Raw genomic sequence first — 12,243 nt, 5'->3', positions numbered from 1 at the left:
ATAAGTCAACATATGATTGTGGGATCTTGAGATGTATTTTATTTTTGCAATTTATCATTTAGGAGTTATAATGATGATTAGTATTTTATTTTAAATAGGACTATCAAATATCACTTGTAGAGCCTAATTTAAATAAAACTTCCTGAGTCAATGGAGTAGTTATATTGATCTATTTCTGTTTTAATCTTGTGGTTAAACATTTATAATGTATTTAAGATACTTTACAAATTCTCATATACTTTCAATTGAAATCCAATGCATTAAATAAGGAGATTATTTTAGAAACCACAAGTGCTACAGAAGTGATTGAAAATGTATTCAGTTCAAAGCAGTTACTCGGGAGATTTATGCTATAGTAAGGTTTGGGGTTTTTTTTATTATTAATGTTATTGCTAGAGCAGCAGATGACAGTAATACTTAGGGCTGAGTGAAAAAAGGTATCATATTTTCATGTTTCCAGGGATTTAATGGTAGCCCTGCTCATATCTTTGAGCAAATATATTTAAAACTTCGTATCAAATCTACTGAACTGCTCATCCAACTTTTTACACTATCTAACGCATACATTTAAATGCAGGAAAGTAACTAATCTCTTACCTTTGGTTATTCACAGTGATACAACGAGGTATGAAATTTCAACTGTTATTGGAGTAATACAAATAACTCAAAAAGAAAACAATCCCTATAGGGGGAGCCTGTAAAGTTTCAGAGTGTGTATTTTCTCTGAATTAACTATTCTAGTACTGGCATTTGAGTCTGTGAAAGGAATGAGCATCCACTGTTTAATACAGTTGGAATACCTACTACTTTTCCAGGCAAACAGAAGCGACATTCGGTTCATACATGTTTCAAGCTCACTAGTGAATCATAACCTCCTCAACAATAATGTGGCAGATTTTAGTCAAAACAAACAAAACCAGCCAACCAACCAAAACCCCTCCAAAACCAGGCAAGTAGATGTGCTACATAAGAAGGTAACCTCTCATGTTATGACATTGCATCTTCATGAAGAAAACAGAGGTCTATTTCAAATTGCTGAACCCTAACAAATCGTTTCAATTGTTTACACAGATGGTAACAATGACAACTAACGTGTTCTTTATAGGAGGAAAGTAAGGTAAGAGAAACTGAACAGTATTATGGCTTGAAGACAATTATTTTACATTGTGATGGGTTAATTTGAAGTTGTCTGTTGCACACAGTGACTAACTAGAGATTCTGAATCTTAACTGGGCAGTCTGCAGGACCCTAAGCTGTTCTGCTACTGCTATGTAAATTCAGGGTTGCTTAAAAAAATGACATATCACTTTTATCATCACTGATACAGATTTTCATCAAGTTGTATCAAATTAACATACAGTTTTGAATAGCATTATTAGGCACAAACATATTAGACTTTTATAACGTAGTAGCCAGGTTAGATTATTATGTGTCAACAGTCTGCATATATTTTCAGTAAAAATGCGAATAAATCTGTTGTATTTAACAAACACTGAAGTTGCATATCCTTTTTTATTATAATTTCTTCTTTTTGTAATTTACTATACTACCGCTTTGACACAGCTTCCATGAAATACCTACTAACTTCATGTGATAACACTGTGGTAGGTGCTCTCAGGGCAGAGTGGAACTTCTCTGAGCAATTTAAAATATCTCGCTAAATAAACAGTTCTCTTTCACTTAAAAATTTCCAATGGAAATCTAGGGTTTATATTAGCTTTTCAGAATCTTTAACTGACTTTAATAATAGTAGTTAACTGCACATCATATACTTGAGCACATGGTAATCAAGCTGAATAAAGAGTAAATGCTGAAATACTTCTGCTGCCTATAGAGGAATAACACTGAGCAAATTGATACTATTATCAGATTGAACATGTTCTCAGTCAGGAATGTGCTGTATCCCAAGGCAATAGTTTCAAGCAAAGTAACAGTATAGTTCCTGTGAATTGGAATTTCTTGTACTGTAACATGTGTTTCCGAAAGAAGTTCCAGGAACATTGCCAGAAGTTGAACTGGCATGAAATCATACTCAAACTGTAGTCAGTGTATCAAAGACTGAAACATCTACTTTGTAGTCAGAATTGAATTCCTGTGATATGCTGACAACAAACTATGCCATATTCAGTTCAGAGACTGTGGCCAAAGAAAGGAGACAGGAGGATCATATTCTCCACATCAGACTTCTGGACAGCTCTCAGTCTTGGAAAGATGAGACATACAAACAGCCCAGCCCAGAGTCTAAAGCATACCAGTTACTATCACATTCCCCAGTTTCACCTAGGAAAGTCATACTGAAAAAAAATGCATTTAACTTGAATGGTGAGTATCAGAGACACAGGAAGGCATTTATAGTGCAAACATCTGGTATGTAAGGTTTGAGTGTGAAACCTATTACTGAAGTTCCTTAAAAAAGGAAAATAAATACCACCAACAGATGCCTAAAAAGACAATTATGAGCTGTATGATTACTATATAATAAACTCACTTTTATGCTCTCTCCCTTCAGAACTTGTTAATTTGTTATTGCTACAAACATGCATAATATAGACAACAAATACTTTCCAACTGAGTAATTATTTTACTTGGTAGCACTATATTACTTAAATGTAAACTCACAAACCAAGGAACAACAATATCTTCTGTACTTACAAGTAGAATTTTTCATCCCATACTGGATTCAAGTTTCCAAAAATAGTCTTTGTTCTCCGCTTGGTTTTGCCAACTTGCACAGTAACATATGGGTCACTTGAGCCGGTTTTGTCCTTAGCCTGTAAGCCCTGAGCGCAAAGAACTGTAATGAAAGGAAAGAAATATGCTTTAGCCCTCATAGCCTTCATTGCCAAGAAATAAATGAGACACTAACAACAGCAACAGGAAACAAAGCCCTCAAACTGAGGTCTCCTAAAACAAAGCTTTCTGGATTAATTTTCTCAGCACCTGCTACTCTAGAGATCGACAAGCCTCGGCTAACTGCCCTCTGGCCTATATAAAATTTACAAGTATGGTTTAACAGGGTAATAAATTTAAAGATCCACTACAGGGCACAAAACAAATATTTTTTTTTTGCCATGCATAATTCAGATATGCTTCTCAAACTTTTGTTTAATCAGCACTGCAAGAACTGTAATATTGTTGTATAACTTTGAGACTAATCATCCTGAAAGCTTCCACCCCCCATCCCCAATAAATGAATCACAATTCTCAAAATTTCTCCAAAGATCAAAACTAAGATTTCCAAAATAATAGCTCCCATTGGCAAAAAATCTGCACTGTGGATTATGAAACTAAACATGAGAGGCATGGTTATGATTTTGTAATTTGTTTTCCTCATGTGAGGGATGTACTATGAGGATTTTCAGATTGCTTCCTATTCTATCACAGACAGGGTGACAGTTCAGATCAATTATCATTAGCTGCTCATGTATTTGTTTGCTTTTCTGACAGTTAATGCAGGTGTATAGTTACTGTATGTGCATTTTGTGGCAAATAAAAATACACACAACTTGATTTTCCATCATAACTCATAAAACTAGAAATCTCAGCAGAAAGCAGATCAAGTAGCAGCCTACCGAACCCAGACAGCTGCAGCTAGAACACATGCCATGGCTCCCAGCATCAGCAGAGCCTGGTTTTATTTTTTTTTTTGCACATATTTCAACTGTCTTGGTGGCAACATTTAGTTAAAATTCTGTAATGCCAATCATTCTGGTTAATGAAGCTCCCCCAGTGTGCTCAGAAAAATGATTACATAACAATGGCATCTTCTCACTTAGCAGTTCAGCTCTCATTCTTGAAAAGACTAACCTTTTAGGAATAAGCTGCAACGTATTTTGTCTTCCCTGTTCACTGCAAATCCAAAGGGAAATTTTTAGAAGGCAAGGAAGGATTCCTCTCCTATTTACAGGAGAATTAAGTGCCAGTGTCTTCCAGAATTGCTGACTATTATATTGGCCTGAATACAAGGCAGCCTTGAGTATCCTTTCGAGGCAGAACTAAAAGTAAGAATGAATTAACTATTTTCTCTGATGTATGTCTCCATAACCCCTGTGCTTGGTGACACTCCCAAAATTCAACAGCTATTCTTTGTGTTTCAGACACTGTCCCACAACCTTCAGAATGGCCTCCCTTTTTCCTAATCAGTCTAACTCACAATCTCAGATTTTCTCCCGATTTCTCCTGGCACATATCTGCTATTCTCAGCTCTGTGTATGCTTTACATATTGCCCCAAGCGTGACTGGGCTTTAGTTTGGACTACAGGGCCATGCGTAACTAATAACACACCTACCGACTCTCACAGAATAATTTGTTCATGGTTTACTTAACAGATGCTTTTCTCCTTTCCCTCCTGAATGCCAGCTTTAAATTTCACACTGCAGACGGCCATTTCATCTCTCAATGACCCTTCCTTGATATATTAAAAAAATTATATAAGTTACAAATGTACCACTGTACTAATAAATTATGTACATTATAAAACATATACAACACCAGAAATGACAAGAAAAAGAGAGATCATTTTTATGTAAAGAAGCCCCCTTTTGGCTCTCACACAAAAGAATATTATTATTATATTGAGTGAGAGAAACGTGATTGATTGTGCTTAGTTTTGAAAATATTGTTTTTACACTTTGTGACACAGTGATTTGAAGATGTGGGTCTAAGTCCAGTTTATTTTTGTTCTCAGTTATAACAGCTGCCATAGCTGGAAAAGATAGCTTAACAGAAACCTGTAGATCCAAGTGGCTGCAATTACTAAATCACAACTCTAATTTTTTAATCCCATCCAACAACAGTGCAAAGATTTTTGCCGCAATTCAGCTTGTAAATTTCCATCTTGCTTGATGTCAGCCAGTTGTTCTTGCAAACTAATTGCGAAGTATTTTGACAAATGGGTTCAAAACCCACTGGAGTTCCTCATTTGGAAGCTTTTTAAAAAGGTAGAAAATTCAATTTCCAAGTTTTTTAAGTGCACAGGTTAGAGTTTTTGTAGGTGACACACACTGGTTTTAGCAGCGAAACCATGTAACAATGGAAACACTTCCAAACATTGATTTTCAACAAAGAATGGATGATGAGTTTCCAATAAATGGGTTTGGAATTGCAAGATGCAGTGTTCTTAGCATCAGAGTAATTAAAAACCCATAAACAAAATTGTGAACTCTTGCAGTTGATGGTAAAAAGCTCAGCACTAGCACAGAAGACATTGTTAGGACAAAGAGGAGACAACAAGACTATTTATCTTCCTTCCTAGAGCAGTGGAATATAAAGTAGTTTTGCCAACAGCTGAAACTTACAACTCTTCCAGCTAGCATGCTATAAATTCAACCATTTATGGATGCACCAAGTATGCAACTGAACACAGTTCCAGGTCTAATTATAATAAATTTTATTCCAGAACCAGGAGACTGGGAAAGAAAGGGCTCTTAGAGCAAACAGTTCAGAAGAAAATGTACCTGTGATTGTTATTTTTGCTGACCACTTGGATGTGCCATCCAAAACACTTTGTTTTGCTGCTTTTGTATACTGTACAAAGTCTTCTTTGGAAATATTAAACATCTCCTGGATCACTTCAAACACCTCCGGTCTATTTTTTTCTCTGATCTTCATTCTTTCCTTCATAGCACTGATAATGTTCTGTGTTTTATCTTCTGCACCATGTTTGGAACTCTTCTCAGCAGCTCCTGAAATAAGAGAAAAGGTCAAAACCTTTTTACAAGAATTGTTATCTTAGTTCTCCTTTAATTCTCCAGCCAATTGCTAGTACTGCAGTACTCAAAGATGTGTGTTTCATCTGGATGATATCAATCCTCTTGTATTTATTCTTTGCAATACCTAAAATTATCAGTTTAACATGACAGGTTAATATTCAACTTCAATAAAGTATGTTTTATACCTGGAAATATTTATTGAATCAGTATTATTCAGTGCTGACCTGTACTGTGAAAACATCCAAACATATGAACAACTTTTCCCAAGTAATTATGCATACTGACTCCTCCAGAAAGGTGTGTAAAAGTGTGCAGTATCTAGGACTGTCTGCTCTGCCCTTTACTTGTTACTAGCTAAGCCTCAGTAAAACATATATGAATAATTCTTAAAATATTTTTTTTTTAATTTCCTTTCTAAGTCAGCATGATGTAACAACACTTTCATTCCTTTTTCTCCTTTTGGAGTAGGATAGTACAAGAAACCGTATTTGTCTTGTTAGAACAAAAAACTCCTCCAGATTAACAGAAACAGTAGTTAAACAAGATAATGTTTCCACTGCATTTTTTTAGAGAATTTTTAGTTTGACAATAAGGACATTAATCTAGACACCTGCTATGCTCTCCCACAGTGGAAATCTAATGAACAGGAGAAAGAAACAGACATAGCAACTTTGACTGTTTCCAGATACATCTCAACATTTGCTGATGCTGCCTGACTCATGGAAAGTTTTTCATTCCTTCCAGGAACAGTGTTAATAAAAAGTTAATGATGACATAAATCCATTTAACAAAGCATTCAAAATCTACTGGATGTAAGCATTCCCTGGATTTAAGCATTTATATTAATTTGGGACTATCCTAACTGTAACGCTGACTTGACATCCTCAGTCTGGATCACTAGTGCACTCCATCCCTTCATTAAACATCATGCATCAACAAAGGAGAGCTTCACAAAGCTCAGTGTTAGGAGTGGAGTCTTCTGATGGCTATTAAAGCCACTCTTCCATGCTCTGCTTACCAAAATGTAGACATGTACTTAGCTTTGTACTCTGGTTGTAGCTGTACAGATTTAAGGGAGTGCTTTTCCAAGAATTCTAACACTGGAACCATACAGGGAATTTCTGCAAGCAATACTGCACCAGACCCGTGCTTGTGTGATATTAAACTTAAGGGTCTAACCTATAAATTAAGTCAGAAAACAAAGAAAATACTCAGGTGATTTGCTGATTTGTCTGGGACATATTACAGGTTTTATTCACAGTTTTTCCCAGGAGAACTCTGGAGAGATTTCTCTCTCTAAAGATAATAAGTGATTTCAGAGGCCCTTTAAAAGCCAAAGTGAAGTTCTCCTTATAAAACGAGGAAAGTGTTTCTGCTCAATGTCTCTGCTATACATATTGTATTGGAATAACTCAAGTGTACTCTAGAAAAAAAACAAATGTCCATCCTGCAGTTGGGCATGAGAACAGAATCAGTGTGGTTAAAATGGTATTACAAATATTGGAAGCAAAAAGATTTCTGCAGTGCTAAAGAAGTTATTTCAAGTCTTGACAAGACTGACATATTAAGCAAGATGCAAGGAGACTACAAATTTTGTAATCAATGACACATTAATCACTTGCTACAGGTATTGCTGAATTTTAGCTCATGTTGTTAAACACTACTCCAGGGCTCATAGTGTGACAATCATCATCACACAATGTGTCGCTGTTATCACTAGCAGCAGTAAGTACTTTGGCCTTCCAAAAGGTTGTGAAGGCATCACCCATCTAGCCACCCTCGATGCCTGGGAGGATCAAAGTATTGTTCCCTTTAAATGGATAGTAAAATTAAGAGAAAATTATGTTGAACCACTCACCACACAGTTAGAATTCAGATTTTTCAATAATGATGAGGAACACAGTTCCTTCTCTACAATACTGTCAAATATCCTTCTCTTCTTTTGACTACATTATTTTTGTTGAGGCATTCTCAGCTTGCAATGGCCAAAGAAGATCTTGATAATTCCTGAAAATCTCTTTGAATAGCTAATTGTTCTTTTTAATGCAGAAGACTAAAGTTCTAGTGATTTAAGAGTTTTACACATTGAAAAACTATGAATTGGTAGAAAATGAATTAAACGCTACCATGAAATCAAATACCAGTTAAAAATTCTCAAGGGATTTTATCACAAAAGAGATGATTTCTGAGCTGCCTGGAAAGAGTGACAGGTACTTCTTGCAAGATGCAGGAAAGCAACATTTTTCATTTTCTCATGTTTTCTGCCCTTACTTTAAAAGTACAAATACAGCATCATGATGAAATGATAAACCATGGACACAACCTGAGTGGCAATAAGGTATTCCTATTGAAAACTTTGCTGCTTTTTGAGACAGTACAGATAAAATTGGAATTTGCTGTAAAAAGAAATTTGCTTTAAGTTTCACAGAGAAATCAGAATAGGCTTCTATTTATACTAAATTATTTATTGCAGCTATTTTCACATCCTCTATTGCTGACAGTCTATCAACAGCTCTTTTCATGCAGTATTGATCAGACTAATTAAGACAATATTCTAATTTATATTGCAAAGGAAGCGAACAAGCCCCTTTTACCCTAGGGACTGATACAAACTCAACATGATTAAAATCAATTCTGATTTAATACTACACCTACTATTAGAAAGGGTATCTTGCTGAAGATGAGAGGTCTAATGAAAGTACTACTGATTTTTCTTACATCTAATTTAGAACAAGCTTAGATATTGATGTTAAAGAGCTTGAGATGTCTACAGTCTACATTAGCAATCATTAAGCATATAAAAAAAGAAAATTACAGAAGCTTGGAGGCCAATATGTCCTAGTGATTATGAGATGGCCAAAAGGACGACTGTAATAAGAAAACCCACAATGAACCACATTCATTTCACTTTATGATACTGTTAATGTAAGCTTCTTATAGAACCAACTACACTGCTCAATTCATTCTTTTAGTGAAACGTTAAATATTTTAACATAAATGAAACAAAGCACATGAAGTTAATTTTCAAAGTAATATAACATTCAAACTTGCTGAATGATCCATCTGTTGCAAAAATATGTGACAGGATTCTCAAAAACATTTGTATAGCAATGGGAAGATTTGGATCCCTTAGGTGTGTTAAGTATTATTTTTATCTGCAGTTTGCCTCCTAGAGGTTTACTCTTTGAAGAATCGGTTGTTCAATGCTTTCAAACTTGACACCACAGATGACTGCCAATCCTACTTGTTTTTTGCAGGCTCTCTCTCAGCATTATCATTTGTACATTTGTAAAAATTCTTCTAAGACAATATAGCTCTTTGAGCCATTTGTTACATCTTCTATGGCTGGTGATATGGGCCAGCAAACTCCTGGGCTGAGTATTTCTTCAGATAAGTGAAAAGGAAGATAAAAAAGGATACTTTGAATCTGTATGTCTTTTGTAGCTTTTCAGTTCCAGGTTTTAGCCAAGTTTCAACTAATACAGGGATGGATACATCTCTCATGTCACCTCCATGGTTGTGGAACCATGAAAAGCAGCTCAGCTGTTCTGTAGATAACAGATATTATTTGCACTTACTGAAGAAGCTATTCACAAGTACCTTCTTTACTTGATAGACTTCTGAAAACTCACCACCAGCAATCATATTAACACTGCACAATATACTTTTATAATACTTGATTGTCACAGGAAGCATTCTTTTCTACTTGTGAAACTATTCTATTTACTGTTCTGTATTTTTGTCTATTTTATAGCACATTAATGTGACTACAGTAAGTATTAGGAATATTTTTTATCTCTGTTTTAACATTTCTTGTTCGAAGTTAAATAAAACAAGGAGGGTTTATGTCATGTAACAAATTGTTCTGGATGTTGACACTGGCAGGAGAAAGTAAATAATGTACTGGTGCTGCCAAAGTTTATTTTGTAACTGACCAGCAACATTGATCATGTTCCAAGGACAAAACCAAAATTAAAAGTCAATATTTCACAAAGTTTCTGGAAAGATCCTTAGCCAATGAATACCAACATGCTTTCACTAATTTCTGATGATCTGGCTCTTCATTTTGGGGAATATCTGAGTGTACACACAAAATCAAAAGGTGTTAAGTACTGCAAAGCTCTAGCTGTCAGGAAATACTCACTCTGCAGACAGTCAGCATTTAGGAGGTCTTGGCACTTCTCATGGCATTTGACACCACATTCAGTACATCTCATGCCTTGTCTGGCTATGCCCCAAAGGAGACCTTCACATTCATAACAATATGTGGGAGTTGTGGCTGTCCAGACTTCAAAGTTATGAGGTGTAGTTGATGATATTGGATAGATCAAAGCCTGCAGTGTCTTCTTGAAGACATGTATTTTCTGTTGAATAAATAAAAAGATTTAGATTGAAGTACTGGTTAATATGAGTGAACTGGAGCTAAAGCACATACCTTTACATTTAAAAGGTTACAAAATATCAAAATACACATAGAAGCATGAACTAATTTGCAAAATACTAATTAACTCATTTTGCCTTGCACTTTGAAGACAAAAGAACCCTAGATGACTGTCTAGTTGTACACCTGGTGAACATCTTGGAATCTGTGTGGTTTGTCCAAATGAGCTTTAAAATCACTGCCTCCATTCTAATAGTATAGAAAGCAAGGCTTACTTGCTCAATTAAGCAGGTGTTAACACTCCCACAATTTGAATATTCCCCAGTGGTAATTATATGACAAATGCAAGATATTAGCCTAACAACACACTGACATGCTCTTGGTTTTATGTATCTGAGTCTCGACTAAAACATGTGAGATTCTGCTAATAATAAACTGCCCAATAAAAATATTTTTTGTGTGTATGCATATCTGCATAACATTGCACAGAACCATCAATTAAAGCATTTCTGTTACCATGTGAAAAAACACAGACATAAATCTACTGATTTATAGGTTAAAGCACCACAAATAACAAAACAAAATGTTAAGCAGCTTAGGCTGCAGCAGTTCTTACTAAAGTTCATAGTTACATGCTAAAAACATTTGTCCTGTGAAGCCTGGCTCAACAAATGTAGTCAGACTTTTCATGGACATTTTACCCTAGCACCCCTGAGAACACTGTAGAACTGAACTAGGAAAAGAAGCCGATACAGCAGGAAAAGCTAAAACAAATACAGAATTCTCTCCAGAGTGCTTTCTTAGCCTGCTCTAGACAATTAGCCACCTCAGAACTCCCCTGAAAGCAAGCAAAGGTTAGCACTGGTTTGACCTAGCAGAGGGACTGGGCTAATTCATGGCCACATAACTCAGCAGACTTCATCTTTGTGCATTTCTCCACCCTCTGCCTCTCACATCACAGTCTACCAGCTACAGGTGTCAGAAAGAAAACTTCAAAAACAACCTAAAGTGAAGTTATGCAGCTTGTTGAGAAATCATGTTTCTCAGAAACCACCATCTTTGAAGATTCCTTTGCAGACTACACTCTCACTCCTGAACTCTAGTCGTATCAGTACAACTACTACCCTTTTACCCTGTTCAACTTCACAGTTTAAGCTCACAGTATAAATAATCTTGTAATTTTGCCAGCAACATGTATCTATTTCTGAAATGGCACTAAGTAACAAACGGCGCAGCTCTATAGGTCTTGAACTAAACATCTGAGGGTAAATGAAGTTTTAAGCTGAAAATTCAGTTGTTAAAGCAAACTAGAATTGTAAAGTAGATTTTTTTTTCATATTACTATCTAGGACCTTTCATTCCTAATACTATTCCCTGCTTAAATGTATCTATTGTATCTTAAATGTATCTACCTATTGTATCTTAAATGTATCTATTATTCACAGAGCACTGGGCATGGCAGTATTTAGCACTGTTAACATAAAGGAGAATTATTTAGTTATCTGTTTATCTTCCAAAGTGAAATTTATTTCTCTAATATATGAGACTACATATACTTTTTAAATGTCAATAGTGTATTATTTTCACACACTTACAGCTATATCTTTTTGTTAAGCAAAGCAATTAAATGAATGCTTAACTGAAATCATGTGTTTAAGCATCACTGAAGTTAATACTTTGACACTGTTTAAAATGCATTTGGATCAGTGCTTGAGAACCTACAAACTCACTTTATCATGAATGGGTTATACCAAAAGGATAGCAATGTCAGGTGGCACAGCTCAAAGCATTTAACCTCTGGTTTTAATTTTTTGAGTAAGTAGCATTTGATTTTTAATAAAAGGCATTACCTCAAAGAATTTCCATACCGAATCTAAACAGCCAAATGACCTGCTTCCATCAGAGTCACTAATATTCCCTCCAGAAAGAGTTGAAGAAGAATAAAAACTAAAATAGCCTTTACCAGAAGAGTAACTTGCTGAAAGGGACTTTTCTTCCTTAACTTTCATCAGTGACTGCACTTCTGGTTTTGTAGAGAGTATTTGGAGAGTTCTTTTATGCCTGAAAATGTCTGCTCTTTTTGTTTTCAAATCTTGCTCTACTAAGTTTTAATAATGCCTTAGGGCATTAAGTTCTGCTGGCTACTTGCA

General features: G+C 35.4%; 1 protein-coding gene across 5 annotated transcripts in view; it reads right to left on the bottom strand.

The window, feature by feature from the left end:
* UNC13C (unc-13 homolog C) overlaps positions 1-12,243 on the bottom strand; it is a 194,484-nt gene that overhangs the window by 85,919 nt on the left and 96,322 nt on the right. For all 5 annotated transcript variants that reach the window (XM_065688905.1, XM_065688903.1, XM_065688904.1 and 2 more), the window contains 3 exons: positions 9,857-10,076; positions 5,458-5,685; positions 2,653-2,794 (listed from right to left, as the gene is read on the bottom strand). In XM_065688905.1, the coding sequence (XP_065544977.1) occupies positions 2,653-2,794; positions 5,458-5,685; positions 9,857-10,076 (590 nt within the window). The remainder of the gene's footprint in view (positions 1-2,652; positions 2,795-5,457; positions 5,686-9,856; positions 10,077-12,243) is intronic.

Source organism: Lathamus discolor, chromosome 8 (assembly GCF_037157495.1).
Source record: "Lathamus discolor isolate bLatDis1 chromosome 8, bLatDis1.hap1, whole genome shotgun sequence".
NCBI lineage: Eukaryota > Metazoa > Chordata > Aves > Psittaciformes > Psittacidae > Lathamus > Lathamus discolor.
Note: the sequence above shows the minus strand (reverse complement) of the source record. Positions and strands in the feature narration are given on the sequence as shown.